The sequence below is a fragment of the Acartia tonsa genome, chromosome 3, assembly GCF_053477335.1.
Source record: "Acartia tonsa isolate MP-2025a chromosome 3, ASM5347733v1, whole genome shotgun sequence".
Lineage (NCBI taxonomy): Eukaryota > Metazoa > Arthropoda > Copepoda > Calanoida > Acartiidae > Acartia > Acartia tonsa.
Window position 1 is genome coordinate 52,974,199 of NC_137262.1, and position 21,852 is coordinate 52,996,050.

The window sequence follows — 21,852 nt, forward strand, 5'->3', positions numbered from 1 at the left end:
TTATATAACGATCAATGTCATGGCTCTAACATTTTAGCTGTAGGTACAATATAAATCCTCTTTGGGAATGATTTTATCATACCCTCCATAAAATTTGAATGTTTGTCGAATTAAGTTAAAAACTTACACAGTCATTTGTCTGGTGATGGGTTGGGGCTCTGGACTCAGGTCATCCACAGTGTCTATACCTCCCTCTAGGGGCTCTACAGCTGCTCTCAACTAAATAGATGGATAGATAGATAAATATGGCATCCACAGTGTCTATACCTCCGTCTAGGGGCTCTACAGGTGCTCTCAACTAAATAGATGGATAGATAGATAAATAAAATATTGCATCCACAGTGTCTATACCTCCCTCTAGTGGCTCTACAGCTGCTCTCAACTAAATAGATGGATAGAAAGATAAATATGTCATCCACAGTGTCTATACCTCCCTCTAGTGGCTGTACAGCTGCTCTCAACTAAATAGATGGATAAATAGATCAATATGGTATCCACAGTATCTATACCTCCCTCTAGGGGCTCTACAGCTGCTCTCAACTAAATAGAGGCAGGAAGTAAGATAAAAAAAAAACGACAGATAGACAGACAGAAAGACAGTCAGACAGAAAGACAGACAGACAGAATAAAGAACAGAGAGAAAGAGAGGCATAAAGATAAACATACAGAAAAAAAGAGAAAAAGGCTTGATAGACAAATGTAAATTATAAATATAAGTATTTTAATATAATAAATAGTAGATTGATAAATAGATTGATATAAGATCTATGTCAAGATACCTGATGAACAGGAATATAAGAATCTCCACCCCTGCTGTAGAAAGACCTCTATATAGGTATAACTCTGCCTCCAGAAGATAAATAACAATTACCTGATGAACAGGAATATAAGAATCTCCACCCCTGCTGTAGAAAGACCTCTATATAGGTATAACTCTGCCTCCAGAAGATAAATAACAATTACCTGATGAACAGGAATATAAGAATCTCCACCACTGCTGTAGAAAGACCTCTATATAGGTATAACTCTGCCTCCAGAAGATAAATAACAATTACCTGATGAACAGGAATATAAGAATCTCCACCCCTGCTGTAGAAAGACCTCTATATAGGTATAACTCTGCCTCCAGAAGATAAATAACAATTACCTGATGAACAGGAATATAAGAATCTCCACCCCTGCTGTAGAAAGACCTCTATATAGGTATAACTCTGCCTCCAGAAGATAAATAACAATTACCTGATGAACAGGAATATAAGAATCTCCACCCCTGCTGTAGAAAGACCTCTATATAGGTATAACTCTGCCTCCAGAAGATAAATAACAATTACCTGATGAACAGGAATATAAGAATCTCCACCCCTGCTGTAGAAAGACCTCTATATAGGTATAACTCTGCCTCCAGAAGATAAATAACAATTACCTGATGAACAGGAATATAAGAATCTCCACCCCTGCTGTAGAAAGACCTCTATATAGGTATAACTCTGCCTCCAGAAGATAAATAACAATTACCTGATGAACAGGAATATAAGAATCTCCACCCCTGCTGTAGAAAGACCTCTGTATAGGTATAACTCTGCCTCCAGAAGCCTGTCCAGATCCTGTCACCTCTTTGGGCTTCCACGCAGAATCAAAAAACAGCCTGAAATTTGAATTACAGTTTTTAGTTGTGTTTGTCTTTATATTCGTTTATTTCTCCAAATCATTTAGATAGTTATACACATGAACAGATAGTTAGATAAATAAAAGATATTGATAGATTTCCTTTGTCTTTTTATTTTTACGGAAGGTAAAGAAATTATATCAAAAGTTACTTTAGTGAAATAGATAGACAGGTGGAAAAAAGCATGAATTGAATCGTCTTTTTCATTAAAATACATTTAGATGGAGACACTGCTCGATAGATGAATAGATAGACAAATCACTTTAATACAACAATTGTTTCTCTTACTTTTTAAAAGGCAAAATAAACGATAGCAATTGTTAGACAAAGAGAGATAGATAGACATGTGGATATGCTACTAGATAGTTAAATGAAAAGATGATTAAAATTCCATAATATATAATATCTCTGCATTCCTAAGAAATCTTTAGGGAAAAATAAATAGATATCTATAATTAAAGACAGACAGTTTTAATACAGTTTTCAAAGAAAAATATAAAATAACTTCCCTCAGTCATAGAGATATATTCTGAAAACCAAGTTGATGAACGAATACAATACCTTAAAAGGAATTGAGCCTCTTCTCCCCTGTTGAATGTTGAGGGAATGATGACATAACTTCCCTCTGTCAGTGTTATCCTTATACTCACTTCTCTCATATTTGTATAAGCATCAGTTTTGGCCACGTGCTAAAAACATAATGATTAATGATTATGCATTAAAATTAAGAAAAGTTATGATTATAGATCCCATTAGCATAACAATTAAAAGTAAAACTGATTGAAAAAGATCAGTAAAGCTTTTACAGTAGTAAAATCATATCTTTTTTAGTGCAAAATATAAAATTAAACACGCAACATTTATATGTTTAAATTTAAAAACCTTAAATTAATTATTCACAAATATTATATTTATCAAATGCTTTACTGAAGTCAGGCTGCTATGAAATTAAATACTTAACGCTTTCAAATGAAAACTTACCATATTATAACTGAGGAATTTCTCATCTACTGGAGTATTTAAGTCTTTCAACTAAAAAAAACATTAAGGGTTTATATGTTTACAATATCTACCACAAATAGGATATTTGAAAGACATTATCTAAAAAATACTAGATAGTGAATTAAAATTTTACATAAATACATAAATTCGTTCTACTCGTATTAATCTTTATTACAACATTCAATTCTTTCTAGAGGCTAGGGGCGAAGCCGCTAGTTATAAATAAAGTAGTAAGTTTTTCTTGTTTGAAGCTTGAGTTTTCATTAACTACTAAACTGATTTAGTTCTACTTTTTACGGAAGTTTTAACATAGGTTCCGGAATGTTTTAAGTCTACTTTATTTATAGATTTGATCCTTAGAATGGTTTCTGACTTTTTTCTTCTTTAACTTCTTACCCCTTTGAAAACAAACCCTTAGTCAGATGCTAAAAGCGCATCCGCTAGTGTTGAATTTACAATATGAGTTAAATTAGCTTGATAACATTTTGCTATTTCCAAACAAGGTGTATGTTATAATTGGTGTATTTGGTAGATAAGATCTTTTCGATACGAAAGGCTAGAAGCAGCTTATAGTGCCAAATAATAAATGACGTCATACAATACAAACTATCAATGATAGGCCAGTATACATTGTAATTAACCAATAGTAAAATTAATACTGACCTATCATTTGTCATTTGTATTGTATGACGTCATTTTTATTATGCACTAAATGAAAGGCTAATTTACCTTATAAACTCTGAAACCAATGGCATATTCCTGCTTCCTTTCATCTGGTCTTTGGGCCAGAGAAATAACAACAGGACACTCCTAAAGTTGTATTTTTTTGTTAATGTTTGATTGGCCTACTCATCTAGTCTTTGTGCCAGAGAAATAATAACAGGACACTCCTAAAGTCATAATTATGTTTTAATGTTGGATTTAGAAGATTTGCTTGGTAAAAAAAGCTAGCAAGCTTCTAAATTTGACTAAAATTTATAAATTTCTAATTTGGAAATACACCATAAATCTTGAATGTCGGGCCCCTTTCCGCAACTTATCTCATATATAAAATTAATTTTTGGTTGGGGCTGTAAAGCTTCAAAAAAATGAACAGACGACTGCAACTTATATAGAGTCGCTGACAAACCATAATATCCTCTTGTTTTTAGCAAACTTTAAGTATTCAGAGTGGACGGAGACATTGGACTGTTTATTATACCGATCCTCTAACTCGTTTACTAATTTTTATATAAAATCACTGGGTATTTGCATCAATTTATCATCCATTGTCTTATCCCTCTTCGTCCCTGCAAACAAGTAATTTATTAAATTACCTTTATGTTATACGGCTGTTGTATACTGAACATAAACTGCGGATTCTTTGCAAAGTATTCTGAAATTAATTATTTTATAGATTGGCTGCGAAACTGATTAATATCCGCTGGATTAGAACTAGTTCTCAGCCATACTGAGTATTGTATGCAGGATCGTATTACAGACAATTTTATACGATTGCTAAAATAAAAATACCAGTTTGGTTAGCCCGGGTCTTTGTGCCTTTGTGGCTAACAAAACTGGTTTTAATTTTATAATTTTTCATTTCCATGTCCGCAGAAAGCTGTCAATAATACGATGCGATAAATAAATATCATCAAACTTTTAAAATCTACGAAGCTAGTAAAAGTGGCTGACTCAGATTATGACGTCAAAAAAAGTAACCAATAAGAGGCCACTATGAATTTTACCATTGGTCAATTACAGTATATACTGGCCTCTCATTGGTTATTTTTTTTGACGCCACTTTTACTAGCTTCAAAATCTACAAATAAACAAAAAAATACATTTATATAAACCTAGTTAAAGTTCTACCATATTAAAAAAAGAATACTACTTAAAGTAGGTATTTAATTTTTATAATTCTTTAAGTTATTTGAAGATAAAAGGCACATTAAAATATCTTAGAAAAAGTATAAATTGTATTTTTGTTTGTTTGTATAATAAATAACCTTAATTAATGTTTTGCAAAATGTTCTTTTAATCAAGGACAGGGCCAAAAATAATAAGAACAATTGATATGTTATTACTTGGATGTTGCACAAGATCTTCAACTCTGATAAAGAATTACTCGCAGCTTGCTAAAATAACGATTTTTTCCCCATCCCCACTCCTCCTACTGAATGAAAGAACTGACCAATAAATGAGGTCAATATTAGCAAGCTAAATTTTCCCCTGTCAATATATACACTTTTATCCTACGACAAAACAACAAAACGTCAAAACGGTGAGAGAGGGCATAGATATATTCCCTTCTGAAGCTAGCCCATAATATATTTCAAGTTCCCCCCCAATTAATTCTAAAATATCTAGCAGTGTTAGATAACTTAAGAGACATTCTACTTCGTTAATATCTAGAAGACTTTTTTCAGGCTATTTGTTGGAATAATGGATTTAGAATACGTGGATATATTAAAAGAGAAAATGTGTCGTCAATTCAGATTGCTAACATAGACCTCATTTATTGGTCAGTTCGTTCATCCAGTAGGAAGTGAGGGAATAGGATAAAGGGGGTGGATACGTGGTATCGTTATTTTAGCCAGCTGTGAGTATCACTTTATTAGAGTACTTGAAAATCTGGTGGTATTGTTGGCATTTAAAATTAAACTTACGAATTCCATCATTTCCACATCCACCTGCTGTGCTACTTCTCTTCCAGGCTCCCTACAATAGAAAAATATATAAGTAAGTTAAACAGAGGTGGATTCTTAAAAAAACAAAATTTGCCCCACTAATCGCTTAGTGGGGCAAAATTGTTTTCGTAAAAAAATCCACCAAAATCACATTAAAACACTACAAAATTTAAACAAAATCATAGAAGGGTTATTAACATAAGATTTTATTTAATTTTTGTAGATTTTTTATGTGATTTTGGAGGATTTTTCACGAAAATAATTTTGCCCCACTAAGCGATTAGTTGGGCAAATTTTTTTTAAGAATCCACCTCAGGTGTAAATAGTATACAAAGATGGATAGATAGATAGCAAATATTACCATAAAGCACAAAATACTTTATGGGTGTAATGGTATACTTTGATTTTGAATTAAATAATAGGTATGCTAATAAATATAGATAGGGCACATAGATGGATAGAAAGATAGAAAACATTCCCGTGAAGCACACTACTTCAGGAGTGTTATAGTATGCTTTGATTTTGAATTAAATTATAGGTACGTAAATATAGATAGATAGGGCATATGTAGATAGATAGAAAGATAGAAAACAATACCGTAAAGCACAATACTTTAGGAGTGTTATAGTATACTTTGATTTTGAATTAAATTATAGGTACGTAAATATAGATAGATTGTCCATAAACAGATAGATAGAAAATATTACCGTAAAGCACAATGGTAAAGGAGTGTAATGGTATGCTATGATTTTGAATTAAATAATAGGTATGTAAATATAGATAGATAGGACATATGTAGATAGATAGAAAGATAGAAAATATTACCGTAAAGCATAACACTTCAGAAGTGTAATAGCATGCTTTGATTTTTAATTAATAATAGGTATATAATTATAGATAGACAGATAGATAGATAGATACGACATACATAGATAGAAAAAAAGATGGAAAGCATTACCGTAAAGCACAATACTTCAGGATGCAATGATTTTGAATTAATAAGAGGTATCCAAATATAGATAGATAGATATGACATACAGATAGGTAGATAGAAAGATAGAAAACATTACCGTAAAGCACAATACTTCAGGAGTGTAATGGTAAGCCTTAATTTTGCCCTGGTAGTTTCCAACTCCTATTTGATAATCAAGTGGTCATACAAACAACCTTAGAAGTAGCTAAACAAAATATTTATATCTATCTTCATTGGTAAAGTCATACATTGGCGCTGCCTAGCAGGACTTTAGAAATAGTTTTTGCTATTCTTTGGAGATATTTTTTAGGAGGGTGGAAGTACCCTTCGCAAAGATAGCTATAAACCTTCCCAGGATCTATGAGAAGCTCCATTATAAAGCATAACCATATAGATTCAGCGGTCAGCTCGATCCTACGTTACAGACAGACAAACACTGAGATCCTGTTATATTCATATAAGAATTGGGGTGTATACCTCCATCCCCTAAAGAGAAATCATCCCTGGAAAAATTCGAATTTAAATTTTTTTTTAAAGCTTTCATTTTTTTAAGGTAGTGGTTCAACTATTCCCGCTCCCTCTCCCTTTATATATAGTGCCCTAGGAGGCCTATATTTCTACTGTATAATAGTTGCTATTGTATGAACACTTTCCTGAAACATTCTTGGTCTGATGAACTATCTCAACTTCTCCAAAATACTGAAATATACATATATTAGATACAGGGATTGGATAATGAACAATAAATAAATCTTCCTCCCAAAGTTTTAGAGTGAAATTTTTCCTTCAGTAGTTCGTTTAAAGAACGGGGTGTAAACTAATTTAAACTTTATTGTCCCCTCCCTCCCTGACCGAAATTACATATTTGAAAGTTTCAACCGTTTATGGCATAGTTTATAAACCCATGAATAAGATATTTACACAATTTCACATAAACACAATATAAACCACAAGAAAACTTGTTAAGAAAAGTATTTTGATGTATTTATGTTTAGGTCGAGTTAAGTATTTGTTAGAAAATCCTTGGAGGGTCTGAGCTTCCCGAAGGCCGGCGGAAGGGGTTGGGAGTTAGGTTTTGACGGTCAACACTTAATTATTCGTAATATTATATCGATATATAATACAGAACTCATAATATATATATATATGCATATATAGATAACATTCAATATATCTCGGTTAAAAGTAAACATACAAAAATGCTATCTATTTGAGAAATTTAATGAAATGCCAGTGTAATTTAAATATAAATAAGCAATATATTATAAAGGATACATAAACAGATTAGGGATTATGAAATACAATCAAGTGTAGGCCCAATTTCTTTTTATAAGAAATTTAACTACACCAGGTTTCATCAGGGATAAGACAATGGACAATTGATGTTTTATAACTTTTATAACCAGTATAATTTACAGTTCATTATTCATTCATTCTTAAATAAGATAAAAATAGATGGCAGAAACAAAGAGTAATAGGTGTGGTATCCGCCGAGGATAAATGGCAGACACCGGAGTTCAATTAGATTACGGCAGTGTGACAGACGTGGACACCTTACTATAGAGAAGCTACGCTTCTCTAGCATTCACTAGATAATGATCAACATCTATTTCAGTTGTCACTTTATTGAAGGTTTAAAGGATACTAAAGCTATATACAACAAACAATAATTACATGGATAGGAATAAATAATCATAACATAAAAGCATCATAATACATATACAATGGTCAGTTTGGGCAATAATGATCCCCCATCCCTGAAAAGGGTGGGGGAGAATTAAGAATACAGTTAACCATAATAAACATGACAGATTCAATCATTAATTTTAAGCATAGGGAGGGGGTCGTCAGACCCCTTCCCCAGGACTCGGGGGAGGGCCATTGACCCTCCACCGAACCCTAGATCAGGGGTGCCATAGGCATGGCTCACGGTTGCCGAATACCACAACTCTCCCCTCGGAAGGCTGGGAGAGGGTTTCCCTACCAGACTTCCGACAGTGGTTGAGGCCTTCGGTCCGCTCCTTAGGGCTAAGATATATATATACAAACGATAATGATTCAATGGAATCCTAGTGGTGAGTGTTTTCTCAGGGTTGATGGGCTCCCAATGTGGGATAGAAGGCAGAGGCTGGCTTGGGTTGGACACGTTGGTCAGCGCCGGCAGGTGTCAGGTTTGCTGGTGGCACAGTTGTTGCTGGAACGGTCAGCAGTGGGGCCTGCTGGTTGTTGTTGGCAGCGGCTGGGGCGCTGGCTGCCAGGTTGATCGTATGAGCAGCGGCCTGTCCTCCTGAGGGGCCGCGGGGTCTGCCAGAGGGCGGTCCTGGCCTACCTGGGCGGTCATGCCCGCTGTCAGTTGATTGCATAGACACCATCTCCTCGGCTGCTTCCCTGCCGATGGGAATAGCATCCCAGTCCACTGAAAAGTCCCGGGACTTGGCATGGTTGAGCCTGGCTCTAGCCAGAGCTTTCCTATACAAAGCTGGATGGTACAGGAACACTTGTGATATCGCATTCAGGGCTGCCCGGACTCCTCCTTGTGCTGCTGCCAGGGAAATGATGGTTAGGTCCCCCAGCAGTTTGAGGATCAACAACAGCAAGCACAGTATGGCTGCGCCATCTCCCCACTCGTGGATGGCTTGTCTAAATCCAGCCCAGACATCCAGGGCGGCCTCTCCTTCCTCCGCCAGTCGGTCAATGTTGTAGGACACTATCCCATGGTCTCCTGTGGCCGAACAGCTGCCTTGCTGAACGCAGGAGCCATAGGATAGGCCGGTCAGCATGGCGCTCTTGTATGCTGGGAATGCCAGCAGTTGTTGCCAGTCGTTCAACTCAGCCTGCGAATACAAGCCCCCTGAACTGAAGTCATCTTAGGGCTCTGTCAACAATTGCTTAGGCGTATCCAGCGGGGGTGGCCTCTTCTTAGGAGCGGGGGTTAACTCTATCCAGCCTTCCTCCGCGTGCACAGTCAGGGGGTAGGTGGAGGAGCAGGGAATCTTGGTGGCGTGTTCACTATATACTCGTGTCACAGCGTCTACAAAACCTGTGGGTTCTACTGGCACTTTGTCCCAACACTCCTTGTGTTCGCGGACAACGTATTTATGGCGTTGGCAGGTCAGCTGCAGCAGGATGTCTCCCCTCAGTACCGAGAACGTGCTCCCCTGGACACGCACCGGGTGGGCCGGGTCTAGTTGCTGGAGCTTCCAGCAGTTGGCCGCTACTTCTTCTGCTGCGGTGCTTTTCATGCGCGTTTCCAGGGTAAACCCAATATAACCTGCATGTATTTGGGCTTGAAGGGGGACGTCAACATCCCTGGCCGACACTCTGGGCAGCGCAGCCGCGGCTGGGTCAGCTGCCACGAACAACGCTGGATGGTTGGTGGCATGGGCCTCGAAGTCGCAGTTCACAATCGAGGTGGGGTTGGTCATGTTGATAAAAAACTGGGCCTGATGGTCAACCAGGTATGCATCCATCACCAGGCTGGGCTGGAGGCTGCGGATCAGCCTCAAGGGGCAATCTCTCCCCAGGTGGTCCCACACGTAGGTTGCTTCCCCAGTGATGCAGGACAGCTCAGAATGGGGACACTCCAGGGTCAGGTGGTCAGATTGGGACTCCACCCGTCCATCCTCTACCACGTAGGTCTCTTCCTTGACCAGCAGCCGTCGCTCCTGGAGCACTAATTCATTGCGGTACAGCTGGCCCTCGAAGTGGACGTCCTCCCCTTCACAACCCACCCCCTCGGGGCTGTTGACGAGGGCGCCCACCATGTCGATGGTGAAGAACAGGGGATGGTTCAGCTGGAACGTCAGTGGCTGGGTCTTGCCTGGCAGCGTGTAGACTCGGTTCCTGGCCAGGTCTCGGCACGCTTCTGGGTCTATCTTGGTTGGCCTCATGAGGGTGGGGACCAAGGTCACCTTGAGGTGACCCCATACCCCACACCTGAATGTCCACTGGGACACGGTGAGCTGACAACTGTACCCGGTGGTTTCCCTCACCTTGACTTGCTGCAGGACGTGCACTTCATGGCCCAGGGGCACCTCCTGGTGTAGGGGCTCCGTGTTACACATCTTTTCTTTATTGTAGGATGTGACGTGGGTGGGGTTGGCACAGTCCCATCCCACCAGGACGTAGCTGGTTGTAGGCCACACATCTGCCAGCAGGAGGCCCCACAGGACCATCCACCAATGGGAGAGGCTTCCAGGCAACCATCTACCTCGTACACGCGGCTGGGGATCTTCAGCTCTGGTCACGGCTGCTTCTTGTGGCTGGACACGGCTGGGCTGCTCCTGGCTAGATACAAGTTTCCATTGAGCGTTATCTTTATGCGGCCGGGGCATCCCGATACCCTCCCCAATGACAGACTGGCAAGCGACTGGCACTTGCCTGGGTGTCGGCTCCCCTAGCCCCAAGTGCTCCCTTCCCTTGTCCAAGGCATGCCCAGTGGCATGGGGCTGAAGTGCATGTGGCACAGGCTCGCCCTTACTCACTTCCCTCCCCTGCCCTAGGAACTCAGGTGCATGTGGCACAGGCAAGTCCTTATTTTCCCAAATTTCAATCTCCCCAGCCTCTGGTGCAGGGGGCACAGGCAAGGCTGGGGTTTTACAATAGCTTGGATACAACACATTTAACAAATTCAACTTATCCTGATGTTGAGCAGCTAGGTTCCCTTGGCTGGCAGGGGGCTCTGGGTGGCATGTAGCTGGGCTCTCCCTGCAGGCTGGTGGCGCTGGCTGACTGGGGATGACGGGTGTCACCCCTTCCTCTGGGACTGCTGGCTCGTCCCAGGACTCAGGTCTCTCGGTGGCGGCGACGGTTGTCGCCCCAGACATCAGGTGGGAGGCTGGCTCGTTCCAGGATCCAGGTATCTCGGTGGCGGCGACGGTTGTCGCCCCAGACATCAGGTTGGAGGCTGGCTCGTTCCAGGATCCAGGTATCTCAGTGGCGGCGACGGTTGTCGCCCCAGGCACCAGGTGGGAGGCGCTGGATAGCACCCCCCCGTCATCCCAGGTGGCGACGCCGGGTGGCGTCCCATACATCGATGCAGAGGCGCTGGCTAGCACCTCCTGCCTCTCTCGTTCGGCGGCTGCCAGGGCCTCCCCGTACACCGTCTCAGGGACGCTGGGCAGCGCCCCTCCACTCTTGCTGGGTAGGCTCAGTCAGGCAGGTTCCATCATGTTGAGGCTAAAAGGCTGGGGCCTCAGAATCTCTGGCTCGGCGATGTTGTTGGGTTGTATCAGCTCTGGCCCCAGATGGTTGAGGCTGAAGCCTAGGCCAACCCGGTTGGGTTCAGCCGCGCCGCCCAGTACGTTGATCCTAGCTGGGACAGTCCCAAACTGCAGCATCCCATCGGCTCGGTCCGCAGCTTTGGGGGCGGCTGCTTGCTGCTGTGGTGCTGGGGGCGCGCTCCCTTCCATGTGGGCCACTCTGCTGGGCTTCCCTGGAGGGGCGCCCTTATCGGCGGTGCGCCTGCGGCTGGCTACCTGGGCCCAGTCAGCTCTACAATCGGCCGCCGTGTGACCGTCATAGTGGCAACGCTCGCACTTGGCAGAACGGTCACGGCGTGGCTGGGTGCGTCTCTCCTCTAGGCTAACTTCCACAGGCGTTGGGCAGTCTCGAGCTCGGTGGCCTCTCCCCTGGCAGCGGAAGCAGCGACCTGGAACCTTGTCATCTGGAGCGACCTTCCCCATCTGGTGGAGACCCGGAGCCAAGGCGCCAATCTCCATTGGCTCCGAATCATCATACTGGGGCAACTGGATGCTGGCGGATCCAGTCAGCCCGTCGGTAGAGTCCACTAGGCACACACCTTCCTTCAGTTGCTTTGTGATCATGGTGACGGTAAACATGGCCTTACGAGTGTACTCAGGTACACTCGTAATTTCATGTCCCATCATGATGCGTTTTACATTGGCGTTACGAATTCCACGATTTAATTCGTCCACCAACAACTCAAGATCCTCATGGCTGTAGGCGTCCCGATACAGGGCACATTTAGTGGATATGTAAGCAGGACGAAATAGCATTTCACACTCGGCCTTGACCTGCTCGTAGGTCAAGGCTTGGCCTGCCTCGCCAAACAGATGGGACGCCATTTCCGCCGCTTGCCCTACCAGTGACAGTAGGAGGGCGTTGCGGCGGTTGAGGGAATCATGAGGTGGCACGCGGTAAGCCGCCCATGACATCTCGAGTCTGCGGATATGTGACGACCAGGATTGCTTGGGCGGCCCTCTATACTCCGGCAGATTGCTCAGCATCAGCTTGCGGTACTCGGCTGGGGCCGGCTGAGGGTCATCCTGGAGCCATCCTGGGGCTCGATCACCTCCTGGGGCTTGCGGCTGGTCCATCGGGTCAACGGTTCAACGGCGGGGCACAAAGTTATACAGTACTAAAAGGAATGGTTTGTCACTTGAGGCTTTCTAGCCTAACAGCCAACACTGTTTGTATCACTAGGTTGGTAGTTTAGTTGCAAAGATATAACTTAGCTGTACTTATCACTAGTTAGGTGCTGAGGTTGTAGGGTAGGCTGGTAGGGGTAGATAGATGTTGAGGGTCTGAACTGCTGTCAGGAACTGATTGGGTTTTCCTTTATCACACTAGAGCTAGAAGGAGAGAAGCTTGTAATTCTTTATTTGCTAAAAATACCCCTGTTAAATGCTATGGAGTAGCTCCGCTCCGGTGTGTGTGTGTGTGTGCGTGAAATCTCCTGTCCTTGCAACGTGCGTACGCACCGTCAAATCCGCGCACACGGGGAAAACGCGCTCTTATCCCTCAACTCGCTCTCTCATTGGTCCGCTTCGTCCGTTGAATTTATGATATTTTCCGCACTCTGTTGCGCTACCCGTGAATGGCGCCCTGTGTGCCCGGTCGCTAGCCCCACACTACAGACGGACTTAGTCTAGTGTGGGTAGGAAGGGGGGAAGCGCGTGAGGGGACGGGGGTAACTCCGTCCGTTCCCCCTGTGAGGGAGGGGGGTAACTGTGTGCTGGTGTAATAGTGCCTTTTCTTCTTAATCCTAGGCTTATCTATTATATCACCCTGATTGTATTTGCCTTCAATGGAGAGGGGCTCCTCCCTTTCCCCTGGAATAAGGGGTGTATTGTTGTTGTGCTGTGGGCTTGAGGTGATTTGATTGTATATCAGGGTCTTTATTATATTACATCTAGCTTCTATTTTTGTCCTTATCACAATTGCATAACAGATTTGTTTACCAACCCTGTTCTATTTTTAGCTGTTATCACAATACACAATAAATCCAAGCCTGTTCTATTTTTAGATTTATCACAACACAACAATTTGTTTGCCAAGCTTTGCTCATAAATCTATTGTTTAGCCATCACACCAGGGTGGTAATCCCTGCAATGTGACATAATATCTGTTTTTCTAGATGGGTGGCTGCGTTGTAGCCTCTCAGGATACTTGGAGTTGACGTAGTTTTTCTCTGTTCTGGTGCACTACACTCTTATGTTGGCTCGCAGCTTGCAGCTATGTGGCATGTTTCAGCCTATCGGCGGCAGGGAATGTCCCGTCCTGCTAGCGCCGCTGATCCAAATCCGGCTGATGGCGGCAGGGAATGTCCCGTCCTGCTAGCGCCACTGGTTCGGATCCTGCTATTTCTTGCAGTAAAGTTGGCCTATTTTCAGCCGTTTACACTTATTTGGCTTGTTTCAGCCGGTCCGCAGGCCTGTTTCAGCCCTTTGAGCGCTCAATTCTCCGTTAGATATCGGCGCTGCTCGCGGTTCTTCGTCAAATTTCGCTGTCTCGCTTCCACAACTGCCGGATGCAAAGTTAAACTTTGCTGTCCAGGGTGGGTAATTCAGGTTGCTTGCGTCAGTTTTGCCAGTTTCACTGCTGGGAGTACCTTAGCCTCAGATGCGCGTCTGCTCTACACTTGTGGTTCGCCGTAATCTCACACAGCTGTCACCAAAAGTTGTGGTATCCGCCGAGGATAAATGGCAGACACCGGAGTTCAATTAGATTACGGCAGTGTGACAGACGTGGACACCTTACTATAGAGAAGCTACGCTTCTCTAGCATTCACTAGATAATGATCAACATCTATTTCAGTTGTCACTTTATTGAAGGTTTAAAGGATACTAAAGCTATATACAACAAACAATAATTACATGGATAGGAATAAATAATCATAACATAAAAGCATCATAATACATATACAATGGTCAGTTTGGGCAATAATGATCCCCCATCCCTGAAAAGGGTGGGGGAGAATTAAGAATACAGTTAACCATAATAAACATGACAGATTCAATCATTAATTTTAAGCATAGGGAGGGGGTCGTCAGACCCCTTCCCCAGGACTCGGGGGAGGGCCATTGACCCTCCACCGAACCCTAGATCAGGGGTGCCATAGGCATGGCTCACGGTTGCCGAATACCACAATAGGAACAATAATAGTTATTTCTTTCATCGTATTATAAACGGCATTCCGCGGATATAGAATGTACAATTATAAGATTAAAACCAGTTTTTTTTAGCCACAAGGTGCCGAAGGCACGGGCTCAAAAAAAACAGGTTTTAATCTTATGATTGTACATTTTTATATTCGTAGAAAGGTGGATATAATACGATGCTAGACATAGTTTTTTCGTATGGATGAAAACCGGTTCCTATCCACCGTATTCGAATGAATACGAGAAAAAATCTTAAACTATCTATGAAAATCTATCTGTAAAAAATTTATGCTACAAAAGACAGAGACAATTTTTGGACAAGAAAAGTGTAAAAGTATTGGTTATTCATACTTTTACCAACTTAGTAACTAACAAGATAAGTTTTGTTTGACAAGTATCTGCATAAATATAGAGATACATTAGAGTGGTTCTATAACTTTATAGGCAAAAAAATAATCAATCATTTTTAAAAAGCAATTTTGATAACAGAGAAAGAGTGAATATGTCGTTAGCCAGTGAGCTAGAAGGAACCTTTTTGAATTACGAATGAGAATTGATCCTAAACAATTTTGTGGAGCAAAGCCATTATTTAATTAAGAATCAAAAGTCATGGAAGGACAAACGGACTAAGGAAGATATAGAGCAGATGTTAAGTTGACGTAAAAAGAGAGGATAAATGTTAATTAATAGAATATCACGAAAGCTTTATGAATAACTAGTGGCTTTGCCCCAAGAGGTAATTAAAAATAAATAAAATTAAGTACTACTGGTGCTGCCCGTAGTTTATGTGAACTAACTTCCCCATAAACAAAAAAAAATGGGGAGGGGGGAGTATTTTTTTCTTCTTTTAATTACCTCTTGGGGCAAAGCCCCTATAGGCTAAGCCTAAAACCACCACAGGACCAGTAGGTATATTCCCTGAAGAGTAGAATCCAATCGGTTCAGTGGTTACCAAGATCTTAAGGGACGGACATACAGATGGACAGACATCAAGCTACTTTGTATTATAGATTTTTCAGGAATAAGGTATAACCAACAAGCAAAATAATTCTAAAATAATATTTGGGGGGCAAATGGAGAGGTCGTCAATTTTACGATGTGTTGCCCCCCAACGACAGCTGAAAAACACGTATAGGTTTCGTGATTTTCTTCCGAATTAATTTCGTTATTGGTATGAGCTGTAGATTAGTATTTATGGTTTTGAAACAAGATTAACAGACAAATAGATTATATACAGAATGTTTTTGGTAATGGGCATCTTAACAAAAAATTTCAGCTATCTATCTAAAAAACAGCCAAGAAAAAAAAAATTCCCTATAGGATAACGGACGAACGGACAGGCAAAGTTGTTAGAGTAGCTTCGCTACTAATAACAAGGAAAAAAATATTTTAGTAGAAGATCAAAATGCAATAAGTCTCATACCAAACTGTAAGGTAGGTATGTATTCAGAATATGTAACTATGCAAAGTATTTATTTTATTCAATTTCTTTGCCTTCTTTGGAATTTTCATTAATGCATCCTGTTTTGTTCAAAAATATGCAAACGTACCAAAAATATTTTTAAAAGAAATATGTTTACATGCCTTCTCTTCAAGCCATACACGTCGTTCTGTTGTCTGTTTGTTTGTGAAGCTGCTAGTGTGTTAATATAATATTACCACTTGGTAGCCTTTATATTCATTTTTTATTAAGGGACCACTGTTTTAGAGGTCTTATAATTGAGTGAATGCTTATATCATTTATAAAGGGGGAATAGGTAACTATTTGACATAAACCCGCGACCGTGGCTCAATATGTAGCGCATCCGCTCGTCGTCGGGAAGGTGATAGGTTCGAATCTCGGTCCGAAACCGCGTCATAACTGAAGACGTTAAAAATGGCTCCTACTGCTGCTATGTCATATGCGAAACATAAATAGTTAGTGTAGGGGGAATGCCTTGTCCCAAAACAGGCGCAACTCATTACCATGCACAGTTAGGACTTCTCAGACAAAGGTGACATGGAAAGGACTTGTACCCGAAGCGTCTCCACGCCCCTAGAGTCAATAGTCAAACTATTTGACATTTAAGAATAGTGTCTTCGCTCCTAGGCACTAAGACTTTAGTTATTATCTCAGTTCCGATATCTTAATTGACACACATTTATAATTTATGATGATACCTTCAAGAAATCTCTGTCAAAATTCATATAGAATTCACCATCACTATCTATTGTTAGGTTCAACTTCCTCTTGGTATCCTTGTCTATCTGGTTCCACTGGGAGCTCCTATCAAAGATAGATTATCATTTAGTTGTCTACATATCTGTCTGTCTATCTCTCTGCTTGTCCATTACCTTTCTGTATAACTAAATGTCTAACTGTTTTTATGTCTATCCGTATACCTATATGTCTTTTTGAATGGCTTTTTATCCATCTATCTTGTTAATGAAATGTATTATTGCACAGACAAATGTTTAATTGACCAATAGTTGTCTGGGAGTCCCAACTGCGAATGGTATGGAGTTTCGCCTGCTTTAGGACAAGGCACTCACCCTACTCTAACTATCAATGTACCCCACTTGACTTAGCATCAGTAGGTACAATTGTTAACGTCTTTAGCAGTGACACAGTGTAATACCACAATCTATCTATATATCGGTTTACCTGTCTGACCAGTCCCCAGTCCATTCATTGTGATTGCCATGAGGATTTCTCAGCCTGATGAGCGGAATATTCATCCTACCCGTACCACGTACATCAACAACCTTGAGCATTATTTTGAATAATTTTTCACAGAATGAAATACAGTAAAATACTTTTAATTGGTTTGAATCATCCGTTGGTATGTTATTATAGTTTCTTTTTTGCCTTTTATTAAGGTTAAAGGTTAAATTAGACTAATTTTAATATTTATGCAGTTTGACTTTACAGCAGCATTTGATTTGTTTCCTTTTAGTCCCCTTTTATACTTTTTTGATTTGAGATTTTAAACTATCACATAAAAAATAATAGTAGTTCCAAAATCTCTAATAAGTCATTTGATAAAGATTGTCTTATAAGAATTACAGTATGAAAATTGTACTATTCCTCCCCTCATAAGAACATACACATAATACTTGCTGTGTAGATTTGCTGAAAATATTTACCATTGAAATTGTGTAAGCATGTCTTGCTTGAAGTCCTTTTCTTACTCCATCACTCTGATGATACGAATTCTAAAATAAAAATTATTTCATATTTAAAATAATATTTAAAGAATTCAAAATGCAAAGACATATATTTTTTAACTCTTATTTTACACATCTTAATTAGAACTGATGATCGATTTAATAGTGAAACAATTGTCTTCAATAAATAAAATGTTAAAAAATAACTTGTGTTTATATATATAATATTTTAAATAATAGGATATTTAGACTTATCTAACCTAAGTTTGATGACTCAAGATAAAGATTCATACTAATATAAATTTTTGGTCAACTTCTAGTATATTAGGGCTAGGTTTTGGCAAAACGGGCATATGCCCAGTAGGATAAGGGCCTTTCGCAGGGGATAGGATTAAAGAAAACATGGTATTTTTTATCTAAATAAGCCTCATTATCACTTTAAGAATTAGTCAACAAAAAATGAAACTTACACTTAGTGAGCACGTCATGAAGGCATCTCTTCTGCTCGCTTCCTGTAGTTTAGTCATGTTCACATTATATTATAGGTAATAGATTAAAGATTTGTAAGATTAATCAGAGCTGTAGCTTTAAATTGTTTAGTGGTGCGCTAAATCGGGGCGATCCAGTTCAACCCGGTTTGGCGCGGCAAGGACACTCGTTGAGTGCCATTGCCGCGCCAGTACCGCGCCACTGGGCGCGCTGGTTCGCCCATTCCATTTTGATTTAAAGATTGAAATCTAATAATACCTAGGTGCGCCCTGATTTAGCGCACCACTAAACGATTTAATGATCCAGCTCAGTAGTTATTTTAAACCTTATCAATAAAATTAAAATGTATAAAAAATCATGGTTTAAAACACGGACAAATTGATTTTAAAAGCATTTGCTCAGTGGTCACGAATAAAAATACATAGAAATAGAAAATAGAAAAATCCTTTTCATATATTTTAATGTCTATAATTTTGTAGCATGACAGATAGACCAACAGATCAAATTACAATATAGATGTTCATTGGTACAGCAAACCTTTACACTGGAGATGCGATCCTCAATTTTCAAATTCTTTGAACGTACATATAAGACTTTTACAGAAATGCTTCGGAACCAAAACTATCTATCTATGCTTGATATAAAGTTAACACTTTATAGAGCAGATTATGAATATTTGATTGATGTGTGCCCCGCAATTATCCAGTAGCAATCAGGCGCAAGACACAATTACTTTAGCTAGGCCCAAGGCATTATTTGTATCCTTTTATGCATTCATAGGCCTATCTCTACCTATATGACACCATATATGGGTAACGCTAGCCTATTCATGGTAATTTGTATGTGATTTGCTAATAGTATATGTTTATTAAAGACATTATGTTTATTGTTAAAGTAACCATGTAAACAATCAGTACAAATATGTATGCCTACAACCATGCCTGATTTACGTCACATATTAACATACAGACATTTAATTGCACAGACAAACACTAAGATCCTGGTCCAAAGCTAATGTTATAGCATGTACCTCTTAAATTTAGTTAGTTATTTATTGACTCTCCTACCATCAACTTCTCTTTCTGGCTTTAAAAGGTAATGACTTAGTTGTTTGGCATGCATTGTAGTTTAAATTTAGGCCCCTTAGTACTTAGCATGAATTGAGCTTAGGCCTTATGTTAGAACTCTAACACTTAGCACAATTCACTGCTTGGGACTTAGGGCACATTTCTGTCCTACTCTACTTATGATTTTAACACTTATCCTGTAAATATTTTCATACTTAACTTATGCACTTGTAATATAAATACACTTTATAAAAACATTTTCCTTCCTTAATACTTAATATACTTATATAATTCTGATCGAATATCAAAACCAACCATTTATTCTTAGATTAAAGCAACATAATACTTCGCGTGGGTCTTTTGTTGAGCTTCCACCAGCTCAACCAAATTCGTATTATACTTGTGGGAATAGGGGGTTAAGCATTCTAAACAAACGAACCGACGATGAGAATGTCTATGTGTATTGCAGTAAAAGTAGGTTTTTAGTAGTACTCATAGAAGAGCGGTCTCCATACCTAAATTTGGACAAACGCCCCATTCGCACACACAACACCAAGCTCCCGTTATCTATTTTAAATAGGGGCCAAGAAAATCATATTTCTCTGCCGAAGTTTTTTATCCATACGTATTGACGGAAATAATTAAAGTATAATGAAAAAAATGAATATTATGTGAAAACATTCCTTCATATAATCAAAGAGGGCCTTCTTGTCCGTTTCATTGAGCTGTGTCAGGTTGATAACTTCTGGAATACCTCCGGTGAAATCTACAGATGCCTCGATGGACAGGCCACCTTCCAATTGCTGAAATGTAATGTAAAGTCTAGTTAGTTGTTTTTAGTAAAGAAGTTTGTCTATAATTCACTTTGTCCATCCGCCAGCCTGTTATTGAAGCTGAAATCTTTATTGAAGATTCCTATGACATATGCACATCTAATCTATGCATTTTTTGTCTGTCAGTTCGTTTTTGTAAATTTTCGATAAATTCTCTCTTTAAGAGCGAAGCTAATATTAATGTATATTATTAATGTTTACATATTGGATAGCAATCTGATGCATTTTCATAAAATAGAGAAATATAAATACTATTTTAAGTAGTTGAAAAAATACAGACTTGATAATCATATTTTTGCTTTGAAGGTTTCGTGATTTTCACTAAGATTTTTCCCTATACTTATATAGTAATTCTTGTAATGAACTAATTTGCGTTTCTAATACAATTATTTTTTACCTATTAATTACCTTTTGGACTTTATTGCAAAACAAAAAAAACCATAACCCAAAGAAAGGAACTATGCATGTGAAATATTTAAAAAGTTAATTATAAAGTTTATAACATCCATCAAAACCAATCAAGAATTTAGGTTTATTAATATTTGATTGATTATGTTCAAAGTTTTAAATAAAGATATACCAAAATTTCGATTTTTTTGTCGCATGTAGAAGTGCCTGTCTGTCCTTCTGTCTGTCTCTTCCTTTTTCTCTTTTTTGGGTTTATGTAAATTTCTAATGATTTTAAATGTTTTTTTTTCATGTCTATTAAGTCGCTTATTTATAAGCAAAACATGAAACTTAAAGCGTTTATTTGTGCCTGTCTGTACTTCTGTCTATCTCCTTCTTTTTCTTTTTTTGTTGGTTTATGATTTTTAAAAAATCTACTAATAATTAAATACATTAATACAGTGTCAGAGTTTAACGTAGGTTTGACTAAATAAAAAATACTATTGGAAGAGACGATTATGCCTTCCTAAACCGCCTAATATAATGTCACCTTATAGCCTCCATACAGCTTTGCATAGGCCTTTTCAAGCAGCGGACTCCAAAATTCTCGTGGATTTCCGGATTTCAGATATATCAATTTTCCATTCCTAAAAAATATATTTCATTACTATTTACAAAGTTAACATAAATACAATTTTCAGAGCCGGCAGCCGCGCGTCAACCGTCTCTAAGCCTCAGGAAAATCAACCTTTTACAATCAGATGGAATTCTAAACCTGAGGCGAATTCTTAAAAAAAAACTTTTGCCTCACTAAAGGCTAGAAATCAACCTTATTAGACAATTACTCAAAGCCCAAAAATAATGGACTTAAAAGTGTATTAAACTGTATATAAGACATTTGCGGATATATTGATACCATTAATTTGCCTATTAGATAAAAAAAAGTATGTTTTTTTAATATTTTTCTCTTGCTACAAATCAAATTTCAAATTTGAGTCACCAAAAATGCTTAACTAATTTTTGCTGTAGAAGAATCATTTTTTGGAGTTAGAAAGTGCTTAATACCTCATTTTAATCGCCTGGCATTGCTTTATAATATACAGGTAATGACTTGGTTGTTTATAGAACAGCTGACTAAAAAACCGAGGTTTTGTGATAATGCCACTTTTGTTGTTGCTCCATAAATGATATTTTTTTTCTTAATTTTTTTGGCTGTA

At 39.3% G+C, this 21,852-nt stretch overlaps 1 protein-coding gene across 2 annotated transcripts in view; it reads right to left on the minus strand.

Annotated features, from left to right (window-relative positions):
* Positions 1-21,852, minus strand: part of LOC145314576 (calpain-B-like) — a 74,393-nt gene that overhangs the window by 1,723 nt on the left and 50,818 nt on the right. For both annotated transcript variants that reach the window (XM_080154554.1, XM_080154555.1), the window contains 15 exons: positions 21,186-21,282; positions 20,095-20,218; positions 18,330-18,367; positions 17,839-17,907; positions 17,357-17,457; positions 16,873-16,978; positions 6,962-7,009; positions 6,408-6,470; positions 5,317-5,368; positions 3,985-4,043; positions 3,398-3,478; positions 2,648-2,698; positions 2,228-2,355; positions 1,516-1,645; positions 128-219 (listed from right to left, as the gene is read on the minus strand). In XM_080154554.1, the coding sequence (XP_080010680.1) occupies positions 128-219; positions 1,516-1,645; positions 2,228-2,355; positions 2,648-2,698; positions 3,398-3,478; positions 3,985-4,043; positions 5,317-5,368; positions 6,408-6,470; positions 6,962-7,009; positions 16,873-16,978; positions 17,357-17,457; positions 17,839-17,907; positions 18,330-18,367; positions 20,095-20,218; positions 21,186-21,282 (1,239 nt within the window). The remainder of the gene's footprint in view (positions 1-127; positions 220-1,515; positions 1,646-2,227; positions 2,356-2,647; positions 2,699-3,397; positions 3,479-3,984; positions 4,044-5,316; positions 5,369-6,407; positions 6,471-6,961; positions 7,010-16,872; positions 16,979-17,356; positions 17,458-17,838; positions 17,908-18,329; positions 18,368-20,094; positions 20,219-21,185; positions 21,283-21,852) is intronic.